General features: G+C 39.1%; 2 protein-coding genes across 9 annotated transcripts in view; both read left to right on the plus strand.

Moving 5' to 3' along the window:
* COL4A3 (collagen type IV alpha 3 chain) overlaps positions 1 to 17,605 on the plus strand; it is a 142,238-nt gene extending 124,633 nt beyond the window's left edge. The window contains exons 42-52 of one of the 2 annotated variants that reach the window (XM_061187981.1): positions 3,488 to 3,673; positions 4,174 to 4,304; positions 7,063 to 7,135; positions 9,084 to 9,155; positions 9,245 to 9,370; positions 10,232 to 10,330; positions 11,620 to 11,832; positions 12,794 to 12,971; positions 13,100 to 13,214; positions 14,452 to 14,624; positions 15,239 to 17,605. In XM_061187981.1, the coding sequence (XP_061043964.1) occupies positions 3,488 to 3,673; positions 4,174 to 4,304; positions 7,063 to 7,135; positions 9,084 to 9,155; positions 9,245 to 9,370; positions 10,232 to 10,330; positions 11,620 to 11,832; positions 12,794 to 12,971; positions 13,100 to 13,214; positions 14,452 to 14,624; positions 15,239 to 15,323 (1,451 nt within the window). In that variant the 3' untranslated portion in view covers positions 15,324 to 17,605. The remainder of the gene's footprint in view (positions 1 to 3,487; positions 3,674 to 4,173; positions 4,305 to 7,062; positions 7,136 to 9,083; positions 9,156 to 9,244; positions 9,371 to 10,231; positions 10,331 to 11,619; positions 11,833 to 12,793; positions 12,972 to 13,099; positions 13,215 to 14,451; positions 14,625 to 15,238) is intronic. The other variant, XM_061187974.1, reaches the window with a different exon arrangement.
* Positions 17,606 to 21,909: 4,304 nt separating this feature from the next.
* The window catches only part of MFF (mitochondrial fission factor), a 43,696-nt gene continuing 41,469 nt past the window's right edge, over positions 21,910 to 24,136 (plus strand). For all 7 annotated transcript variants that reach the window (XR_009700748.1, XM_061187999.1, XM_061187996.1 and 4 more), the window contains exon 1: positions 21,910 to 22,046. The gene's annotated coding sequence lies outside the window, so the exon portion shown is untranslated. The remainder of the gene's footprint in view (positions 22,047 to 24,136) is intronic.

Genomic DNA, 24,136 nt, shown 5'->3' on the forward strand with positions numbered 1-24,136 from the left:
TCCCTATCAAACTACCACTGGCATTTTTCACAGAACTAGAACAAAAAATTTCACAATTTGTATGGAAACACAAAAGACCCCGAATAGCCAAAGCAATCTTGAGAACGAAAAATGGAGCTGGAGGAATCAGGCTCCCTGACTTCAGACTATATTACAAAGCTACAGTAATCAAGACAGTTTGGTACTGGCACAAAAACAGAAATATAGATCAATGGAACAGGATAGAAAGCCCAGAGATAAGCCCACGCACATATGGTCACCTTATCTTTGATAAAGGAGGCAAGCATATACAGTGGAGAAAAGACAGCCTCTTCAATAAGTGGTGCTGGGAAAATTGGACAGGTACATGTAAAAGTATGAAATTAGAACACTCCCTAACACCATACACAAAAATAAACTCAAAATGGATTAAAGACCTAAGTGTAAGGCCAGACACTATCAAACTCTTAGAGGAAAACATAGGCAGAACACTGTATGACATAAGTCACAGCAAGATCCTTTTTGACCCAAGTCCTAGAGAAATGGAAATAAAAACACAAATAAACAAATGGGACCTAATGAAACTTAAAAGCTTTTGCACAGCAAAGGAAACCATAAACAAGACCAAAAGACAACCCTCAGAATGGGAGAAAATATTTGCAAATGAAGCAACGGACAAAGGATTAATCTCCAAGATTTACAAGCAGCTCATGCAGCTCAATAACAAAAAAACAAACAACCCAATCCAAAAATGGGCAGAAGACCTAAATAGACATTTCTCCAAAGAAGAGATACAGATTGCCAACAGACTCATGAAAGAATGCTCAACATCATTAATCATTAGAGAAATGCAAATCAAAACTACAATGAGGTATCATCTCACACCGGTCAGAATGGCCATCATCAAAAAATCTAGAAACAATAAATGCTGGAGAGGGTGTGGAGAAAAGGGAACACTCTTGCACTGTTGGTGGGAATGTAAATTGATACAGCCACTATGGAGAACAGTATGGAGGTTCCTTAAAAAACTAAAAATAGAACTACCATGTGACCCAGCAATCCCACTACTGGGCATATACCCTGAGAAAACCATAATTCAGAAAGAGTCATGTACCAAAATATTCATTGCAGCTCTGTTTACAATAGCCAGGACATGGAAGCAACCTAGGTGTCCATCATCGGATGAATGGATAAAGAAGATGTGGCACATATATACAATGGAATATTACTCAGCCATAAAAAGAAATGAAATGGAGGTGTTTGTAATGAGGTGGATGGAGTTAGAGTCTGTCATACAGAGTGAAGTAAGTCAGAAAGAGAAAAACAAATACAGTATGCTAACACATATATATGGAATCTAAGGGAAAAAAAAAAAAAAAAAAAAAAGTCATGAAGAACCTAGTGGCAAGATGGGAATAAAGACACAGACCTACTAGAGAATGGACTTGAGGATATGGGGAGGGGGAGGGGTGAGATGTGACAGGGTGAGAGAGTGTCATGGACATATATACACTACCAAATGTAAAATAGATAACTAGTGGGAAGCAGCCGCATAGCACAGGGAGATCAGCTCGGTGCTTTGTGACCACCTAGAGGGGTGGGATAGGGAGGGTGGGAGGGAGGGAGATGCAAGAGGGAAGAGATATGGCAACATATGTATATGTGTAACTGATTCACTTTGTTGTAAAGCAGAAGCTAGCACACCATTGTAAAGCAATTATACTTCAATAAAGATGTTTAAAAAAAAAAAATACACACCAATTAAAAATTAATCATTCCTGTAAAAAAAAAAAAAAAAAAAAGAGGCGTTTCCGTTCATTTTCCTAGGCTAAGCTCACAGTTTAACCATTTGGAATGAGGACACTTTAGCATTTAATTGGAAATAAAATTTGATACCAAACGATCAAATCTTAAATTAAAAAGCCTTTAAAAACAACAAATAGCCTAATTATGAAATTAAATGATTATGCACCTCAATCCCTCTAGGATAAATAAATATGGAGACGAGGTCATTGATACTTGGAAGGTATGAATCCTTTTAATTAGTTTTAATTCTCCCAAATCCTAAAAAGAAATATTGTAAAACAAGGAAGCATCTTCATGGACATGGAATATACAACTCAAGACAGCATCTTGGTGCCTCAGACCATTGCCAGACCCTGTTGTACAAATACAGCATTTCAGAGCTTGAAGAGAGCTGAAATCATCTAAATACTTTCTTTTAAAAGTATAAATTGCAGGCATAAAAAGCTAAAGAACATGATAGACAAAGGGCTAGATATCCAATAGTCATCAATTTTATTTTCATCATGCCCCTAAGCCTTCCCTGCATAAGAAATAACTTCCCAAGCCCTTTCCTGTGCCACCAGCCTCCTCCTCACTTGTCCTTCTTCCTTTCATCTGTCTCCCATTTTCATGCCATTTACCACTTCTAGAATAACACAAAGATGGGAGAGAAGAGGGAGAGATTATTTTCAATTCATACAACATCTTCCATTTATGAATGTCAAAGCACAATTTCTTGAAAGTTCTCTGAGATGAAAAATATTAGTATTAAGTTGTGACCTTTTGCAGGGTCTTCTTTGGTAAATCCAAAACTCTCACCACATTTGTCCCTTCCAGACTAGTGTTTGTGTTATGGGGGAGAAGTAACCAGAGGACAGAATGGGGATGGCAACTTTGTCGTTCCTTTTTCTGGGTTTGTCTGGGCAACACTTTAAATGCACAAACCAGCCATGAAGTTTAACTTTTTTTTTTTTTTTTTAATGTATGTATGTATTTATTTATTTATTTTTGGCTGTGTTGGGTCTTCGTTGCTGCACGTGGGCTTTCTCTAGTTGCAGCGAGCGGGGACTACTCTTCGTTGTGGTGCGTGGGCTTCTCATGCGGTGGCTTCTCTTGTTGCAGAGCACGGGCTCTAGGCACGCAGGCTTCAGTAGTTGTGGCTTGCAGGCTTGGGATTAGTTGCTCCGTGGCATGTGGGATCTTCCCGGACCAGGGCTCGAACCTGTGTCCTCTGCATTGGCAGGTGGATTCTTAACCACTGCGCCACCAGGGAAGTCCCGAAGTTTAGCTTTTTAGTGCTCTATTGAATTATCAGTGATTAAATAATGTCATTGTAATTAACTATCACCAGATAATGATTATGGCTTACATGGACAGAATACTTTAAAGCTTACACCATGCTTTTCCATCTGTATATTCTCTCACTTGATATTTAAAAAACTGAGTTAAGTCAGATATCACCTTCATTTTTAAAATAAGAAAACGGAGACTTGTAACAGTGAAGAGACTTTATCAGGATCAAACAGCTAGTTGGAGTCAGGACTGGGTCTAGTCTAGACCCAGTCCTTGGAGACCTGTATCTCTGTTGTCAGCCTCTTAAAAAAAATTATCTTGTGAAGCTTAACACCTTTAATCAAAGTGTCTACATTATTAGGGATAACCACAAACTATAACACCAGATATAGGGGCATTACAGAAACTTACCAGGCTTTTTTCTTTGCAGGAGCCAAAGGAGACAGGGGAGCCCCAGGCTTGCCGGGCCTCCCTGGCAGGAAAGGGCCAGTGGGAGATGCTGGGCCTCGAGGGCCCATTGGCATGACAGGACCTCAAGGGCCACCAGGCTTTCCTGGTTCAATCATCCCTGGCCAAAAAGGAGATCGAGGTCCACCTGGCAGAAGAGGAAACCCAGGTAGAGCATCTACTTCTAAATAAGATGAAAGAATGAAAGTAACATTTGATGTCTTTCAGTCTTCTCGTGACCATCTTGCTTCTTTTTCCCTCTGGTCTTCTCTGTCTTCCCATGCCCATCTGTCCTCACATGGGGTGCAGTAAGGCTGTTGGTGTTGAGGCAGAGGGACCTGTTTGAAAAATTAGTAAATACCAAATTAATGAGCCTGGAAGAGAGAAATGCATCCATTCATCAATATTTATTGAGCTCCTACTCTGTATAAGGTACTGGGATAGACACAGACCCTGCTCTAACAGACCGTCATCAGGGAGAAGCAGTTCCTGCCTTGTGCCAGGCGCTTGGCTGGCATTATCTCATTCACAATCCTGTCACACCCCACGAGGCAAAGTATGTTCGGTGTAACGATAAAGTGCAGAGTTTGCTCTTCATTCAAAAGGGTAACTGACAGAACCTGCGAAGCCCCCCGAGTGGCAATACTGACAGGCTTTTTGTGAATTCAGGTGAGCCTGGTCCCCCTGGACCTCAAGGGAGTCCCGTAGAAAGCATAAAAGGAGACAAGGGATTTATGGGCCAGCCTGGCCCAAGAGGTCCGCCTGGAACTGTAGGAGACATGGGGCCACCGGGTCATCCGGTAAGTGTGGAAAATTATTTTGACGTCTTAGATTCTTCTAAATCGATTGCCAGGATCAGATGTAACTGGAGGCAACAAAAATTTCCCACTTGTGATGCTTCTGTGTAGTGCACCCCAAAAAAGATGGAGTCCAGAAGGTTCAAAGAATCAAAGAATCTTAAGAGTTGGACAGATTTGGTCTCCAAGAGGCCTCTGAAAGTTTGGTCCATATGGGACCCTTCTCATTCCCGACCTTTTCTTGTTTAGACTCTGAACAGTTCCATTCTAGATGACAACATAATTTTTCTCTATTAATATGCTTTCAAAATTATCTTTGCCATCCCCTAAATGTCTATTTATTTTCTGCCCACGACATACCTTCCAGTATTTGTAAATAGCTGCCATTTCCTTCTATTTTCCCTCCCAATAAATACATGGGTTTTTTTTTTCTCAAGTTCAGTTTAAGATGTCATCAGCTCTGCCTCTATTCTGAATATATCTTAGTTTGTCAATACCTTAAAAATGCAGCCCCTGGGACAAACACCTTACAGGAGTAAGAACTCAGTACCCCACGGAGTGGCTAGAGGATGGAAGAGTCTCACTATCCTGAATATTCTGTTTTATAATCCAACCTAAAATTCCACATGAGCTGTTTGGCAGCCTCATTACCATACAATCATCACACATTGAGCTTATAGTCAACGAAAGACCTTGTGCCTTTTCCTCATGAACTGCTACTAAGTTTTCTCCATTACTTTTTTTTTTATTTTTGGCTGCGTTGGGTCTTCGTTGCTGTGTGCGGGCTTTCTCTAGTTGCGGCGAGCGGGGGCTACTCTTCGTTGCAGTGCACGGGCTTCTCACGGCGGTGGCTTCTCTTGCTGCGGAGCACGGGCCCTAGGCACGCTGGCTTCAGTAGTTGTGGCACGCGGGCTCAGTAGTTGTGGCTCGCGTGCTCTAGATCACAGGCTCAGTAGTTGTGGCGCACGGGCTTAGTTGCTCCACGGCAGGTGGGATCTTCCTGGACCAGGGCTGGAACCCGCATCCCCTGCATTGGCAGGCGGATTCTTAACCACTGCGCCACCAGGAAAGCCCTCTCCATTAATTTTTGTCTTCTCTATTTGTGTACTTGCGACATAAGGGCAGAACTTTCACATTTATCTTTCTTAGTTATCATCTTGTTCCTTCAGGCTCATGTTTCCAGCCTATTAAGATCTCTCAATTCACAGCATCTCACTCAACACTATGGTCACCTTCCCTAGCTTTCTCTTAACAGCATATTTGAAAAACCTGATCCCTCTGTTTACATCAAATTCTTGGAAACTAATGAGGAAATCGGTTATGTCATAGATGTTCTGTGTTTCCTTGTGATGGGTAATGAGGTTCTTCGGCATGACTTCTTGTCAGGAAACATGTTACACTCTCTTAAGCTCTCTTGGTATTTGGTTTCCAGAATCTACCTTTTTAAAACTTTTTTTTTAAGTGAGATATTTGCCCAACTCCAGTCTTAGGTATTTCTCATGTTCTCCATGATTCTTTGAAAGTGGCAAACACTAATCCTATGATCACACTGAAAGTCCTTCCAAGGACACTGGGATGTGGAAAGTCTGGTTTGGAAATGCAATCTCTCTTAAATCCCCTGTGCCTCCAAGGTTAGTCTAGGCTTCTACATTTGCGCTTGAAAGAAAATTCTTCTTGATGGATATCTAAACTGACTCCTTGCCCTTAACAGCTCTCTCCTTGCAGGAAGCAGCTTCTTCTCCACCCTAAGGCAGGGCCTGGCACCAGACCTTCCTCCCTGGTTATCTTTACCTCTGGAGAACAGGCCAGACTTCAGAAGCCTGAGACTCCTTGATCACATGGTTGTTTTCTCTCTCTCCTTTTTTAACCTCACACCACCTTATCTAAGAAATAGGACTGTTCCTTCTTTCATCTTCTAGCTCCAAAGACAGCAGGCTGAAAGACCAGTTTTGTTATTGTTGGCATTTTTCATGAGCTTCAATTCATTGTTTTCAAGTAATAGCATTCTGTCTCATTCATATGGACAGTATAAGAGTAGATGCAATATACATTCTGAAATAGAACTCTTTTCGGAAGCCCTGTTCCCTCCCCTCTCCTCCGACGGCCTTGCTTGAGCATCTCATGGTCACAACAGCAATTAGTCTGAGCCTCATAAGGAGGGAGCATCTCTGCCCGGTCAGATCACTGCATCTTTGCCAAACGTGCATGTCAAAACTCCCCTGTCAACCCCTTCATGCTCCCATCCCTGGAACTTTTACTTCTATCTCTCTGACCAGAGTAAGTTATAACTCTGATGGCTTAGTTAGAATGATGGTGGGTGCTACAATTCAACAGCAACTCTGCTGCCTTTGCAAGAATTACAAATACAAATTATAATTTTCGTCCTGGCAATCTGGTACCTATTCTTCCTGAAAGATCTTCAAATACTGGGCAGTTCAGTTTAGAATACAGAATATTCAGTTGTATCCAATACTCACACCAACATACATTAACATGAGAAGTTATGTTGGCTCTTGGGCTTAAGGGTAGTTTTTACTTCTTTCTTATTGAAAATGATAGTCGTAAGGTGAGGTAGGTGGCACAGGAGTTACAGGAGGTGAAATACTGGATTGGAATGTAAAAATGATGTCTGACAACTTTAACTCATTCTGACCCAACATAGTATTATATCCTATATGCTTTAAAGAAAAAAAAAACTGTAGTGAGTATTGTGATTTTAAAAATATGTCTGTGGTTCTGCTCTTTCTTATTTAAAATATAGGGAGCACCAGGTGCCCCAGGTCTGCCAGGGGTCAGAGGTGATCCTGGATTCTATGGATTTCCAGGCATGAAAGGTACTGTTTTTGTGCACTACTCTTTGGATGCAAAGACAATGACCATGATTCATATTTTAGGATACACAAATGTTTACTGAACCCCTACGGTCACCACAGACAGTTGGGGTACAAATAGGACCTCAGTATGAACGAGGAAGGAAGACTCCACCAGCACACAACCCCAGGGGCCTTAAAAATTAAACCATACCTTAAGGATGGAAACTATAGAAAAACTCAAAACAGAAATAGTTTAAAGTGGTTACCTTCGAGAGTACTGATGTGTGTCGGGCTGGGGGATAAGGAACCACATCAGTAGCAACAGCATTGCTTTGAATGGTTTATTTTACTTTGTGCATGTGTGATAATTTTAAGAAGCTGAAAATCTAAAAGAGTATTCACCAAGCTGATAATGGGGGAGGGTAAGTAAATTTTCATATGCAGATTCAAGCACTTGTTTTTTTATGGGACACATGTATTATGTTTTTAATCAGAGAAGACATGTAATTTGGAGATTTTAAGTTTAAGATGTTCATACACATAAATTTAAACTTGAGGTTTCAGAAAATAATTCTCAAATCTTCCATAAGGGTGCTATGACCTCAAATGACATTTTGAATATTGGATTTGTTGTCTTAGCTGGTTAAATCCACTGGTATGGTTTTGTGTGTGCGGGGAATCTATTATCACAGACTAAATAGATGCTAAACAAGAATTTCAACCAAAGTGAACAAAACCATGTTTCTATGAAAGACAGACTTTTCCAGGTCTGAGGGAGGCAAGCTGGAGTTTAAAGAGAGCCTTTTCAATGCTTTCAACCACTGGCTTTTCAAGGAGCAAAATAGCAAAGAAGAAATCAAAGCAAGTGATTCTGAGGACTCTCACTAGACATTGGGTTGGTGAATACTCTCAGACAGCCTGGGGAAGACGTGTACACCTGTCACTCCCCCAAGTCTCAGAACAGGAACAGCTAAGACTTGAAAACTTACAGAAAGGCCCTACTAAAGACAGAAATAGTCTGGTGAAATATGTAGATGTATATAGATGGAAGATTCATAAAATCAGTTCTTTGGAATATGTTCCGTGAAATACATTCAATTAGTCTCTTAGATTCCAGAATAAGACTGTCTATCATCTGGCACTACCTATGAGTTTGCACTTCTTTATTTGGAAATTTTTAATCCCCAAAGGGAAAAATACTTAGGCCTCTTCTGGTAGATGTAAGCAAATGTTAACACTATCCTCAAGTTCTGATATCTAGTGGATAATTTATAGTGTAGTTGCCAGTTAGCTTTGGGTAATATAATTGTTTTATTATATTTCTGCTATGAATATCATGTTTAGTATTAAGTTCTTTCTAAGTAATCAGATGTAATGTCTACATTTTGTCAAGATTTTTTAAAAGAGAATATTTCTCCAAATCGATGGTTCTTGGTAACATTTCATTCATGTCAAAGACTGTTTGGGAGAGAAATCTTACCACTTTGATAGTTTACATCAAAGTAGATATTCTATATGAGCTCATGAGAGTTCCTAACATAACTAACTTTGGGCTACTAGTAAAGCTAGAGTAATAAGCTGAGAAAATAGATAACTATTGACAACCAATATAATTCACTAGGAAGTGCTAAAATAGGTTTTAATGTCACTTCATATTTTACCTTAAATATTAAATTGAATTGGTTTCTGAACTTAATAAGTGAACTCTTAGGAATGCTTCCCCTTCAATGCTAAAATACTAGTTCTTAATGCCTACTTCTAGAATATATTTTTAATAGACATTAAACATGGCTAACTGGGTCCAAATGAAATGCCACAACTCACACGAATATAACTAAGTTGCAGCCATTGTCACAGAACTCATAACCTCTGGTCATAACTCCCATTATCTAGAGTTGACCATCAACCTAAAGAGCTAGGAAACCCATTGTTCTATGTGGAATCACATTGCCTTTTTATTTTTTTTAAGGGGAGAAGGGTAATTCAGGATTTCTGGGACCAAGTGGACCTCCAGGGAGAATTGGGCCAAAAGGACCACCTGGTAAATATTATTTCTTTAGTATTGCTGTCCATGAAGAAACAGTAACTCATCAGGAAAGCCATCATCTTCTTACATGTTCATGTCAATAGGTGTACGTGGAGACCCTGGCACAGTGAAGATCATCTCCCTTCCAGGAAGCCCAGGCCCACCTGGCCCAGCTGGAGAACCAGGGATGCAAGGAGAACCTGGGCCCCTGGGGCTACCGGGAAACTCAGGTGTGGACCTGGCAGACTTGACTGGGATCACTAGGAAGCAGTTGAACCAAAATACCTGTAAAGAGCTTTGGAAACAAATGATACAACTTCACAGAAAATGTTACACATTACAGTGTTTTTAATCATCAGCTTTAGCATTGAGCTCATTTTACTCTTGACCAGCAAATAAAACTCCTTTTGAATCTGTTGAAAACTGTTGTGTATAGTATAAACTTGAACAAATACACTTTAGGAAACACAGGATTTTTTTGGTTAAGGTAAAAGTATGAAGTCTATCTTCTCTGACAACTGTCAGTCTTGGAGTTCTGACTATTTATAAATGATTGCCCAAATAAACCTGAGTTTCAGGTATTTATACTTTTCTAACAGTTTGTACAGCACTTGGAAGAGTAGTAAATGCAAATGTATGCTTAATATTATGAAATCTTGTCAAAATATTGGTTCATGGAAATTGAACTAACCCTTTTTTATAGTCTTAGCGTATTGTAATAGACTTCTGAATGGAATTGTTGTGTTCTACGTTTGCCTGAATCACCTGGGAGATAAGAGAGATATGATTTTTTACTTTGATCAATACAAGGGCATAGTGAATTCTGGAGCAGCATAAATCAAAATGGTAGCACAATTTTAAACTGCTGTATTTCATATACTCCTAGTTCATTTCTCAGGGGTTTTTTCTTTCCCCCTGGGAAGTAGGTTGTAACATGTTGGATGACCAACTATCCCAGTTTGCCCAGTCTGTTCTCTTTGCAGGACTTTTATTGATGAAACGGTAGAAGTCTTGGGTAAACTGGGATGGTTGGCCACCCTGCTTTTTTTTCTATATGATCCATTCAATACAATGTTGGGTTTTTTGCCTAGGACCCTGTGGGCCAAGAGGTAAATCAGGCAAGGATGGACTACCAGGAACCCCTGGACCAATTGGAGAAAAAGGCAACAAAGGTTGTAAAGGAGAGCAAGGTAAACAAACAGCTGGCTGTTCTCCTTCACTGAAGGAGAGCTATTACCCATATATATATACAGAGAAAGGAGCCTTGTTCAAATTTGTGACCATAAGATCTAGATCAAGATCTAGATCTAGATCTTTCAATTTGTGTTGTGCAGATTAGACTAAAAGCCGGGGCAAAATCTTCTTTCGGAAGAAGACAGAAAATCAAGAGTTACTGGAATAAACCATTCTTCCTATCTTGTTAACTGGGCAAATGTACTTCAGATTTTTAACCTGAGGACACATAGGCCTAATGAAACACCAATTCTGTTTTCAGAAAAGGGGATACTGTGTACTTAGTTGATAATATCTACTTGTAAGAGTAGCACCTAAGTACATAGTTGGAAAAACATTACCTTGATATGAATAGAAGAGCAACTTAGTATCCCTATTTAGGAAAGCTGTCTTTTAACTTTTCCAGTCTTGAATACTAACTCAACAACTCATGTGCGTGTCCCAAAAAGGGGCCTCTTTAAGTACTTTAGTCTGAACATAAACTTGTATGTGTCAATTTGATATGCCTGGATCAAAACCTACCTTCTGCAAAAGTTTCAAAAGCACCTTTCTAGAAAATACCCAGCTCTCCAAATCTTATTTTTTAGGATTGCTGACTTTGTTAAAGTAAGAAAAAACTCTAAATGTGATTTTGAATTCATTGACATATGCCCAGATCTACTATAATACAACTGTAAAGACTAGAGATTTGTCTTTAAATATAATGCTAACTAATAATATTAATTTTAATATTAACTGCATAATCACTCATGACTTAGTATTGTCCTGAGTGCTTTAAAACATTATTAATCATTCAACTTTCCTTAAAAATGTGTTTTTCAAAATGGTAAAAAATAAAACTCTTATTAATGATCCCATAAATTTAAAAACTTTACTGACCAAGTCTGGGTTACAGAATGGGGCCAAAGCAAGAGCAAGGCTACTACAACACAAACTGTGCTGAGAATTATTCACAAGTAGACAGAGTTCGTCTTGATGTCAGGCACCACAGGACAATACGAAGATGAAAACCTGATCTCAAAAGACTCATCATCAGACATACACAAATATCTATCGTAAGAGGCATTTGTAATAAAATAGTCAACATTTAAGAATATTCTTTGGCCATTTTATAAACCATTATTCTTTAGGACTCCTTTCTGTATTTGAGGCTTAATAAATATATATAAACATTTAAGTTAGTATTTTGGAAAAACAAGTTTGAGGTTTCATTTGTGTTGCAACGTGTATAATGTGTTTTTTAAAGGACCGCCTGGATCCGATGGCCTGCCAGGCTTGAAGGGGAGACCTGGAGACACTGGACCACCTGCAAGGGGGACAACGATGAGGGGCTTTGTCTTCACCCGGCACAGCCAGACCACGGCAGTTCCCTCCTGTCCAGAAGGGACAGAACCACTCTATAGTGGGTTTTCTCTTCTCTTTGTACAAGGAAATGAACAATCCCATGGACAGGACCTGGGTAATGTCCTCATTCTCATTTCTAGCTAGTTTGTTCCACGTGCAGACTATACATATTTATGGCATGGGGTACTTCCCTCTAAAGTTAAGTATAAACAACCTGAGTATGTCACAGCACTTTTTTTTTTTTTTAAGGAACTCCTTTATTTATTTATTTATTTATTTATTTATTTTTGGCTGTGTTGGGTCTTCGTTTCTGTGCGAGGGCTTTCTCTAGTTGTGGCGAGCGGGGGCCACTCTTCATCGCGGTGCGCGGGCCTCTCACTATCGCGGCCTCTCTTGTTGCGGAGCACAGGCTCCAGACGCGCAGGCTCAGTAGTTGTGGCTCACGGGCCCAGTTGCTCCGCGGCATGTGGGATCTTCCCAGACCAGGGCTCGAACCCGTGTCCCCTGCATTGGCAGGCAGATTCTCAACCACTGCGCCACCAGGGAAGCCCCTCACAGCACTTTTTAAAGAGAGTAAATAAGACGTTGGCCTGTCTAATATTCATTCCGGAATGTAAGCTCTAGAAGGAGCCTGCCTCATGAATGTCAATCTAGTTCATTCTGTGCAACGCAAAGACTTTTCACTAAAATACCTGTCTGCTTTTTAATCTTCAAAGTAACATCTTTTCTAAAGCTTTGTCTGGTTATTGGCTAGCATATACATATGAAGAACTGGGAATACTTTGAAGCAGACATTTTTCCAAGCAACCTCTGCTAGTCCTCAAATTCTAGACTGATTAGAAACGGCCACAGGAAGCGTTCAAGGTGGAAGAACGAAGGAGGATTTCTTTCCCTATGGGATCTTTAATTTCTATCAGTATTAAAACTTTTCAATCACACATTTTGCAAATAGCTCTTTTGTGTTGTCTTTCTCCAGTTTTTGCCATAGGTTGTGTTTTAATTAGCCTCTATCTAGTAATGAGAATCAAAATAATTTGAATTTACTGAAAGTGACACCCAGTCTGATGTTTTATTAGGAACTCTCGGCAGCTGCCTGCAGAGATTTACTACAATGCCATTCTTATTCTGCAATATCAATGATGTATGTAATTTCGCATCTCGAAACGATTATTCATACTGGCTGTCAACACCAGCTCTGATGCCAGTGGACATGGCTCCAATTACTGGCCGGGCCCTGGAGCCTTATATTAGCAGGTAAGATCCCAATCCCTTAGCTTCGTGATGGGAGCGGTTGAATCACTTCGTTTGTAATGGAATGTAAGGCAGCACATCATGGTGCAGGAAGTGACGATGGCTGCCATCTTCTTCGTTTCGTGTTACAGATGCTCCGTCTGTGAAGGTCCTGCCATTGCCATAGCTGTTCACAGCCAAACTACTGATATCCCCTCCTGTCCTCCTGGCTGGATTTCTCTCTGGAAAGGATTTTCTTTCATCATGGTAAGGAGAAAAGGAACAGTAAATTCATAGTAAAGATAATCTGTGGAATCTTACATTGGGCTGGATGAGAAGTGGCCCCCAGGAATGATATCGCTTGACAATAATATGCACAATCTGCTGTGGGTATTTGCTTGAAAATCTGCAAATATACTTTTTTTTACTTCAAGTAAGTTGTTCTTTGGTAAACAATGGAGCATTTTAAAAAATAGACTTCTCAGAAAGAGACTACCCACAAATTCTAAGTGAGACATTTAAGTGAAGAGTAGCTACCATATTGGTAATAGAATGCCTTTCTTAAAAAATGTGGCAGCTGTTTTATATATCCTCCAAAAGCCTTCTGAAAACCCTGCAAGGTAGTTTCTATCATCTACAGTTTTACAAGTAAGAATGAAGTAAAGAAATTTCCCCAGGGTCTCACAACTAGTAGGTGGTAAAACTGGCATTTGAATCTGAGCCTGTCTGCTCCAAAATCTTTGTGCCTTATACTGTGACCCTTTGAAGTTCCTATGAAGATGGGAACTAAAAGAAACAGCCTTTTAAAGAAAAATTCCCCAATATGTAAGTACTAAATGAAGAAATCTAGGGATTAACATTTGTGATTCTGATACCTGCACAAACGTGGCTAATGGTCATTCATATTCTGTGTAGCATCATTTATGATATACTATTCCCCCTTCTTTACTCACAGACGTCCATTCATTCAATCATTAATTCAACAAATATTTATTTAACACCTACTATGTGCCTTGACCATTCTAGGTACTAAGGATACTGGCAGTGAACCAAAGTTCCTGCTCTCATGGAGCTTATATCCTAGTGATAGACATATAAGCAAGAAGACAAAATAACGATAATAGTAATGAGTTCAGGTGGTGGACAGTCCTAGGAAGGAAATAAGGCAAGATAAGGAGAGAGACTGATAGGGATGAAGTCAAGGAAATCTTTTTGGAGGTTATATTTAAGCAGACCCCTGAATGACAAGAAAGAACCAGTCAGACCTGGGGAAAAGAGCATTCCAGGCAAAATAAATAGCTTTTATTTTATTTTTGATGACTATCCTTCAACTTGGAAGGTAGCTGGAGTGTTAGTAAATTTGGGTAAAGAAGCACAAGAGGTTTAATTCATCCTTTCTGGGTTTTTTTCTTACTGTCTTCTATTACAAAAAAGAAAATTTTAGAGCATTGAAAATGTGAGCAGTATGCAAAGAATTCTTATTTGGATACTTTTATTATGATAGTTCACAAGTGCAGGTTCAGAGGGCGCTGGGCAGGCACTGGCATCCCCCGGCTCCTGCTTAGAAGAATTCCGAGCCAGTCCGTTTATAGAATGTCATGGAAGAGGAACATGCAACTACTATTCAAATTCCTACAGTTTCTGGTTGGCTTCGTTAGACCCCAAAAGAATGTTCAGGTAACTATTCAAAGTCAAGTTTAATCTGATGACTCAATTGCATAACTATTCAAAGGTTGCCTATGTTAGATTTTCATGCCCTGTGTGTTGATGTACTTACATCTAAAAAATCTCCCCATGCCAATAAAATCCTGTTTAGCCTGTTTAGCCAATAAAATCCAGTTTACAAGTGGTCTAGAGTCAACAAGTAGCCATGGTTTGTGCTACTGTACCAATAAAGACCAAAAAAAATGTGATTTTTATCATCACTAAATGTATTTAATATTTATATATGAATTTATAGACTCCTGAATAAAACTATCAATACTAAATGATCTGCTAATCTTAATTTACTGTATGGAAGACTTGTGAGTAATACAGAGTATTAAAAGGATAGGAGTAGTTTTTATTTCAGAAAAAATGATCCGTAAGTTTGCACCTGCAAGTTGCTGCTAAATACAACTAAAATGCTGACATAGATACCTTTTCAGAAATATACCTCCCTATAATAAAGTTTAGATGAGCTACAATATTCATTAATAAAACTCAAACCCAGGAAGTATTTCCCTTTTATCTATAAATTGATGAAGATTTTTGTGGGTTTTTTTTTAGTTTTGTTTTGTTTTTTATTTCAGAAAACCTATTCCATCAACTGTGAAAGCTGGGGAGTTAGAAAAGATAATAAGTCGCTGTCAGGTGTGCATGAAGAGGAGACATTGAAGAAATAAAGAAAAAATAGAACTGTGACTTTTCATCCTAAATAACCAAGTAATGATAAAGAACATGCATTTATTTAAGTATTTTTCTCTAATGGAACAATATCGCCCTATGATGGCTTAGTACAAAGTTTCTATTTGTTTCCCCACACAACAAAGCATTCTTTTAAGTTAGTTCTGTGATACTGCTCTCTAAATCTGTACTGTGTCAAAGTTCCCTAACTCAAGGCAGTAGGCTTTTCACAAAATATCACTGAAATTGTATTCCATTTGTAACCAATGCACTAAGTAAATGGTGACTGTATAAAGTTTGACGCTACAAGTTAAGAGCTATTTGGTCTACTGGAGTCCCAGGATTTGCCCCCCTTCTATTCCAGTCTTTGAGACTCAGGGAGGCTAAATCTGTTTTAGATTGCCCAACCACCCGCTTCCTAAAGCTTTAGACCCTGGGTAGGCAAGGGGATAGAGACAAGTGGAATACTAGAGCATCATGAATAAACTGGACTTTCAAACCTGGTGAGTAACCTAAGGCCTAAGGGAACCAGAATTGAACTGAGGTTCATGGATTTTTCTAGTGCTTTTTCAAACATACCCAAGACTATGGCCAAAAGGGGGTTGCTCTGAATGGAATCATAATAGCCTTGGAAATACTGTCTGGTTTTGGTTTACATTTTTTAAAAGATATTTTTGTTTGTCCATTGAATTCATTTCACTGCAGCAATATAGCTTGCTTATATTCAAATAGATACAATTTTTACCCTAGTGAATTAATTACACCCACACAAATAACAAGGACATTACTTCCTAGATGTGCACTTTATCCCCATCCCTATAAATCTTGGTGCATACCTTATAAAATAGTAGTTCAGCAATCCATGGAAGAACTTAAGCCATTTGTTGGCTAATCAGGCTCAGAATATTTTTCCTTTGCTCTAAATATTCCATTTAAACTGGGTGTTCAGAGATTTATTCCCTTGTTAACTATCTAATTCTTCTTTTGTAAAAACATGTTTTTGATATTACATATTCTTACAAACCATTGAGAGAGTCCATTGCGTAAAAATCTTAATGTACGAATTGTATAGTTTGGCAGTTGTATGTCAAATATGCTTCCTGATCCACCTAGGTGGAGTTGGTGGTGCTGATATTTAAATTCAGGTTATTGCTTCAACCTCAGTTGCTCTGTAAGTGAAGATGTGACCCCAGAGGACAGCCCAGACTGTGACCTTGGTTGGCATCCTTCACTGCTCATGTGACTACTGTCAAGCCATTTTTACATTTAAACTGAGAAGTGCATTTTACTTAGATTATTTACTTAGACTCATTTTTTTTTTTAGACTCATCTTCTAGTAAGACTTTTTTTGCTCTAAAAATATCCTACTCTCTTAATTGTACTATCACGGCATAGGGCTAGCTGATCTCCACAAACCCTGTGTAGGTCAGCAATTCTCAAAGTGTGGTCTCTAGACCAGCAGCATTAGCAGCATCTGGGTACTTGCCATAAGTGCAAATTCTAGGGCTCACCCTAGACCTTTAGAATCAGAAACTCTGGGGGTAAGGCCCAGAAATCTGTGTTTTAACAAACCCTCCAGGTGATTTCTGATTGGGAAGAACCGCTCTAGGCAAACACTTAAGAAACAATTCTACAGACAGTTACCAGGTACAGCTGGCAACTATTGCTCCATCCATGCCTCTCTTTAAAGTCCAAAATCACAAATGACCTTAAGGTCATCTAATTTTACTAATAAGTAAATGCCCTATACTGGTGCTAATGCCAGATGACTGGCCTCTGCTTGTCCCCAAGCCTCCATCTTTTCTTGCCCTCTTACCAGTGTTTAACTTCTGAGGAAGACAAGTGATGCTAAAACCTTAAATTCCAATGAAGCCATATTAACAGTTGCTCAGTCCCACTTCTAAGACTGAACATTAAAACATAGTTCATGTGCATTCCTTTCCAGATACCTATCAGTAGTTTATAAGGTTATGAAGATTTAACTTTGTAGATAAATGTAAATAACTTGTTTCTTTTAAATTTCGGGCTTCAACTTTGGAATTTCACAGTGTGCTGAAATAGTGGATTTCTCAAAGGTCTTTTTGCAAGATAAACATTATTACGTAACTTATTTATAAAAGTATTACAATAATTCTAAATTTGAATTTTATTGCTAATTTAACTTACAAAGATTTTTCTATGCATCCAATGTAACTTACTGCTACTAAACTTAATTTAATATTTACTCTATAACCAAATGAAATATATTTAAAATATATTGAATATTTTATATTATATCTTGACAAAATTACAATGTTGTAATGTACTAATATTTCTGTAATTACAGCTTAAATATTATTTTATTGTATTGTCTAAGAATAAAATTGAAAAAATTATATCTGGTCTTATTTTTTTCAAAATGTAAACAAATTTTTTTGGATTGTGAAAACAGTATATGTTCACTGTAAAAACAACAGCAATTATGAGGAAGAATATAAAAATTGCCATGATCTAACCCTCACCCCCACCCAAGAAAATTAAGGTATTATCCTTCCAGACTTTTTTCTTGTAAATATATTTTTAAACAAAAATGGAATAAAAAGCATGCTGTCTTGAAACTAAATTTTTTAATTAAACTTAATACACTGTGGACATATTTTCACATCAATAGATAAGAACTAATCATTATTTACATGGATATCCTACATAAATCAATGAATTGATGGACATTTATTTTAGCTTTATTATGGACATATTATACACATTTTATCTTACATTTGTCCAATTATTTACTCAGGATAAATCTCTAGGAGGAAAACTGCAGAATCAAAGGACTTGCAATCTTAGGCCTTTGAGAGAGAGAGAGAGAGAGAGAGAGATACACATATATATATGTGTATATATATATATATATATATACACACACATATATATATATATATATATACACACATATATATATAAATGTTCTCCAGGAACATTGCTAGAATTTCCAGTTACATCAACCCAATGTAATGAAAACACCCATCTCCTTATGCTTTTATCAATACTGGATATGCTTTTGTAATTTTGCCTGTCTCATTTTACTTTACATTTTGCTCATTACCAGTGAGGCTGAATATTTATCACTTTAAATTAGTATCTGGGTTTTTAAATTTAGTATATTTAATTAGTGCGTGTTTTTTTTTTTTTTTACTGTGAAAGGCCTAATCATATCTTTATCATTTCCTATTGAGATATTTAAGGAGTTTTTACAAATCAATAGGAAAACATACAGATTACAGAAGTTATGGGTCATATATTTTGATAAATGTTTCCCATTTATAATGCAAATACTCCTTATTCAAGGAAAAATATTCATAAAATTTCAAAGGTAGAGAATTGGTAAAGATGAATGCCTTTAATATACGAAATCTGAACTCTCATAGGTAAGAAATTTTGGGTCTGTGTTAAATGACAATAAAGATATAATCAAAGAAAAAAACAGAATGAATGAATAGTGATGCTGGGTAATAATTCTAAGAAAGCCAAGAAAATTGTTGCTCAAATAAATATTTAGAAACACTCTCATAATTGGGGCAAAAAAATCTAATTTGAAAACATTTTGAGTCAAAAAATATACTCATCTATTTTAATCAACTTATTTTTACTGCTGACAAGTAGAACAATGAGTGCTGTGTTTGAGTTCATTCTCTACTTATAAGCCTGTTTAAAAAGAAAAATCTTGATCAGTCTCTAAGGGATTCTTTGCAACTTATTGACAGGGCACTTGCGGAGCACGAAGAGTGCCTAATTCACCTCACCCTAATCCCAGCTCTGCTTACTGGAAACTAAGAGACAACCAAACACAGGAGGAAACGTAACTGATTTTGAATAACCGGGCTCAACTTAAATATTCAGATAAATATGACCCTCTCTAGGTTTTTGGGGGCTCTACGGTGTTTCTAAAAATGGTAACACTGCTCAAAACCTTTTTAGAACTATTGCTTTGGACTTATCTTTAATTCCAATTTATCAGTCAAACATGGAAATAGATCTCATTACTTTATACCCAAGACCTACAACATGCTCAATATGGCTGCTCCATGAAGATAGAGAGATGAGTGAGATAAAGACCTTGGTCTCAAACATGGAACTTATCATCTGGTAAGGGAAAATAAGGCAAATACATAGATAATTATAATACTGAACAGAATGCGACAAGTACTGTAAGAGTCAACAAACAGTGGTTCAAAAGTTAGAGGCCTCAGGAACTCATAAGAGACAGGACATTTTAGGTGGTCCTTTAAGGGCAGTTAGGATTTCAAGAAACAGAAGGTGATCAGAGGCAGGATGGCATTCTAGCTGGCAGAAATAGCATAGATAAAAGTAAGTACTTAGGAAAGCATGAAGCAAACTCAGAGAACAATGAATGGTCAAGAATATATGGAATATATACATATATATCATACACACACACAAGGAGTGGTAAATAAAATGGCATAGCAGGAGGTGAGGGCCATATTAGGGTTTAGAACACCAAGGTGAACTTGTACATCATTGGTTGGCATTAGAGACCCACTGAAGATTTTGAGCCAAGGAGTAGAATGATCATACAAATGGTAACATGAAAGATCCAATATTTCATATACTACCCTCCCAGGCTATTTCAGTTTCAAGTATTTTTTTAAATTACTGTACTGCTGTACGGACATTTGAATTTGTGGAGAACTATGAGTCATCAATTTCTTTTTGTATTTGGGGCTTCAAATTTGGGATGTCTTTGTCACAAATTGTAAAAATAGGTTCTTTGTGGATCCAATATCCAGGAATAATTAGAGAAAGAAAAATATTGGAAATGGGGAGACCAGTTAAAAGGGTAACAGTCCAGATGATTGGTAATGGTCTCGTAGCAGGAAGAGAAATGACAGAGAAAGTGGACAGTTAGCCTTGAGGTGGGAGAATATAAAGGATGGGGGACAGTGAAAGGTGATTTCAGAATCTTGAACCTTGATGACTGGAAAAAATATCTTGCCATCAACTGAACAAGGAAATTCAGAAGTTATCTGGATTAGGAAGAGGGAGAAAATTTGAGTTGGAAACCCTGTTGGGATCAAAGCTCCAATGGGACACTTAGGAAGAAATGGCTAGAACTAGTGTAACAGGATGAGACGAAATGGTCTGTTAATTTTATTTAGATTTAAATACCACCTTTTCCCACAAAAGATTTGAGGCAACTGTGGGTGAAAAGACAGTCTCAATGATGGACTGAATCATAAACAGGAATGTCCACATTAATGACGGAAGAGACAGAAGACCCAGCATGAAGCTTTATTACAAAAAACAAGGGAGCAGGGCTTTCCTGGTGGCGGAGTGCTTAAGAATCCGCCTGCCAATGCAGAGGACACGGGTTGGATCCCTGGTCCGGGAAGATCCCACATGCGGTGGAGCAACTAAGCCCGTGTGCCACAACTACTGAGCCTGCGCTCGAGAGCCCGCGAGCCACAACTACTGAAGTCCGCGCACCACAACTACTGAAGCCCATGCGCCTAGAGCCCGTGCTCTGCAACAAGAGAAGCCACTGCAATGAGAAACCTGCGCACCGCAACGAAGAGTAGCCCCTGCTCGCCAAAACTAGAGAAAGCCCGCACACAGCAATGAAGACCCAACGCAGCCAAAAATAATAAATAAATTAAATAACTAAATTTATTTTTAAAAACAAAAAGGGAGCAGAGTTTCCAGGTAAGGGAGGGAAAGAGCTTTTTTTTTTTTTCTTTTAGAATTTACTACCAGTTAGGTGTAACTGGTAGGTGCTTTCATGTATTGATACTACACTCTTGTCTAATTTAATTTAACAGAATCAACTGATGCAGGAAGATTATGGTTTATCAGGACTAAGGGAGAAGACTTTGGATTTGGTAATTGGATCACACGAAATTCTCAGAGGACTTCCTAAATGGTTTTAAAGAATGGTAACATCTCTGGAGTATCTTTAGACTCCAGAGAAGTACCTACTCACGTGTATGTCTTTGGCTGTTTGTTAACGTCGAGGCACACAAAGTATTCCGTGAATTGGCTTCAGTCCCTCCCAACGTTGATGAGCATGCTACTGACTCTCCCCCGGAAAGTTAGTGGTTAAGTGGTTAGATGCAGGCAATTCTTGGAAGCTAAACAAGGCTGCTAACCTCTGTGAAACCTAACTTCTTCTTTTCCGTGATTCTCATCTTTAAGGATCAGTGGAGCCAGTCAGGGCAGGGGTCACTGTTTAAGGAAGACATAAGAGGGCTTGAAAAGTCGTCAAAATTGTACTATAGTGTTTAAGAATCACTTGCAGAACTGGCGAAATATGCAGATTCTTACGCCTCACACCAGTCCGGATTTTGATGCAGTCCTGAAAACTAGTTATTTAACTAGCTACTGAAGGTTTACCTTGTAAACAGGAGAAGCGGTTGGCGCACCTTGCCCATAACAAAGATGTCGCCTCATCGACGTCGTACTGCCCCCGCTCCTATGCGTGGGCCTTACGTCCGCCCTTACCTGCGTCACATGACCACAAACCGGCCTCAACTATGGCTCCTGGGAGGGGCCAGTCCCGGAAGTTCTCGCGTCTTTCCCCGCCCGCTGCGGGCCTCTCTGGCCGGTGATTTGCCCGGGCGCCTCCGTGCGCTCGGCCAACGGCCTCTGACAGCGCCCACCCGAGCGCCCCGGGAGCCGGCGAGCGGCGGTCCTCGCCAGCGACTTTCAGCGGGCGCAGGGGTGAGTACTGACGTCTTCCCGACCCGGGACCCGCGGCCCGAGCCGGCTGCCGGGCCTAGCGCCGCGGCCCTGACCCTCCGTCGATGGAGGGACCCGCTGCGGCCCCGGCCCGTTCGTGGTGTAGTCCTGGCCGGAGGCCCGACCCCAGAGCCTCTTGTCTTCAGCCCTGGGCTTTCCTCCTCCTTAGGGCGTCCTGAGAGCTTCAAGCGCGGTTTGGCTGGTAGTTTTCTCTCATCCTTCTCAGCCAAGGTCCTGGTACCTTTTAGTATGACCTTGAACCCGACGCCTGCCGTCTTTAAAAGTTTTTGGTTTGTTTTGTTTTTACTTTATGGAAAAGAACGTGTTCGAAAAGAAAGGCCTTGTTGGAAGCCCAGGTTGGTCGGGGAGGCCCCTGGTCGGGCGGGTGTGTAAGCATCCTTGCTCGCAGGTGTGGATGCCTGGAGATGCTCCTAGATTTCATTCCAGGAGCTGGGAAATGGGGAAAGCTCGGTTTCCCGTTCCGATAAGCCTCTGACCTTCGTCTGCAGGAGGAGTTCCGCTTATATGGTATTTAGAAGAAAACCCTTGGGTGCGTTCTACAACTTTAGAGCAAGGGGCCTTCTCGAGGAAGGAGAATGCTTTCAAAAGTGGTGGCGTCTTTTAGTTGCAGTAGATAAAAGCTTTCGGGCCCTTGTTCCCAAATATAGAACCAGTCGTTTACAGGCCTCTCACCCCACTGAGAGACTTTAATTGAAGGATCTTAAATGTTTTCTCTCCCTAAATGAAAAACATTTGTTTCAGTGTCTGAGATCCCAAAGGAAAAACCGTTAGGAAAATAAATTCAGAAAGAATTAGAGCGATTTAGTTGTACCTAGTAGTCTCTTCCCCTGTAATTAAATTGTGTGTGGGACCTGCTATCTATTTGGTTTCAAGCACTCGTGCGTTGGTTTTGCTGGGTTTTTCCAAAAGGAAATTGTGTTTTCTATCCCTTCCTGTCTGATAGGGCTGCCTTATTTTATGATTACAAAGTTTAGCTGTTACTGTCCTCCCTTGTGTTGAAACTTGTTTTCTGTGGATTGATAACCTTACTTTAAAATGCGTTAATTTGTATTTTTCCAAGTTTTCAGTGATTTTTGTTTAAAAATTAAAATTAATCCTGGGTTACTACACTGTGATTTTCTAATACACCCATTCTTTAAGTATAGTTGCTTGAAAAGAGAACTGAAACAGGGTGACTGTATAAAAGCCTTGAACTAGGTCCACATAATAAGCAACAAACAACCCAACATTTTTTTTGGTGATTGGAGAATTATATAAATCTTTGCAACCACAGTCAATTTGACCCAGGTTGTTTCTGTGACTTCCTGGGCTACTTCTTTGCATCCCAGTGTTCTAATATAGAAAATAAGAAAGTCAGGCTTGAATCATTGTGTCCCCAAATTGGGACACTTTCCACGAGTGGGATGTGACTTGACTTTAGGTGGTTTGCAGATGAGGGTTTTTTGTAAGAGTTATGTTTTTGTTACGTGTCTTTATATATGTACATTAAGTCCATGGTTTAAAAAAGTAATGTAAGGGTATTCCCTAGTGGTCCAGTGGTTAGGACTCAGCACTTTGAAAGCCAGGGTCCCGGGTTCAATCCCTGGTTGGGGAATTAAGATCCCTCAAGCTGCCTGGCCAAAAAATAAATAAATAAAATAAAATAGTAATGTAAAATTTCCTTTTAAAATACACTTAAGATTTTTAAAAATTGAGTTAAAAGATTAAGTATAGCTGAGCGTAAACGTACTGCATGAGTATGGAAAAAAAAGCATGAAGTTGCTAAGTTACTGATGGTTGGGAACCACCGGGCTTAGAAAGTAGAGATATAAGATCATCTATGATTCCGAGAGAGATCTTGTCTCCTTAGTTATATCACAGAGACTCGTGTGCTTGTTGCCTAGTAGATTGTAAGTGACAAAATTGGAACTAATATCTTAACTCCAAATGAGAAATTTATTTTCTTTATGGCCAAAAGATATTACCAAAAATGTCACAGTCTAATGAGGGAGAAAAAAATTAGATTTTGATCTATTTTACTTAAGCAGAAAAGCCAGTAATTGGAACAGTAC

Source organism: Eubalaena glacialis, chromosome 1 (genome assembly GCF_028564815.1).
Source record: "Eubalaena glacialis isolate mEubGla1 chromosome 1, mEubGla1.1.hap2.+ XY, whole genome shotgun sequence".
Lineage (NCBI taxonomy): Eukaryota > Metazoa > Chordata > Mammalia > Artiodactyla > Balaenidae > Eubalaena > Eubalaena glacialis.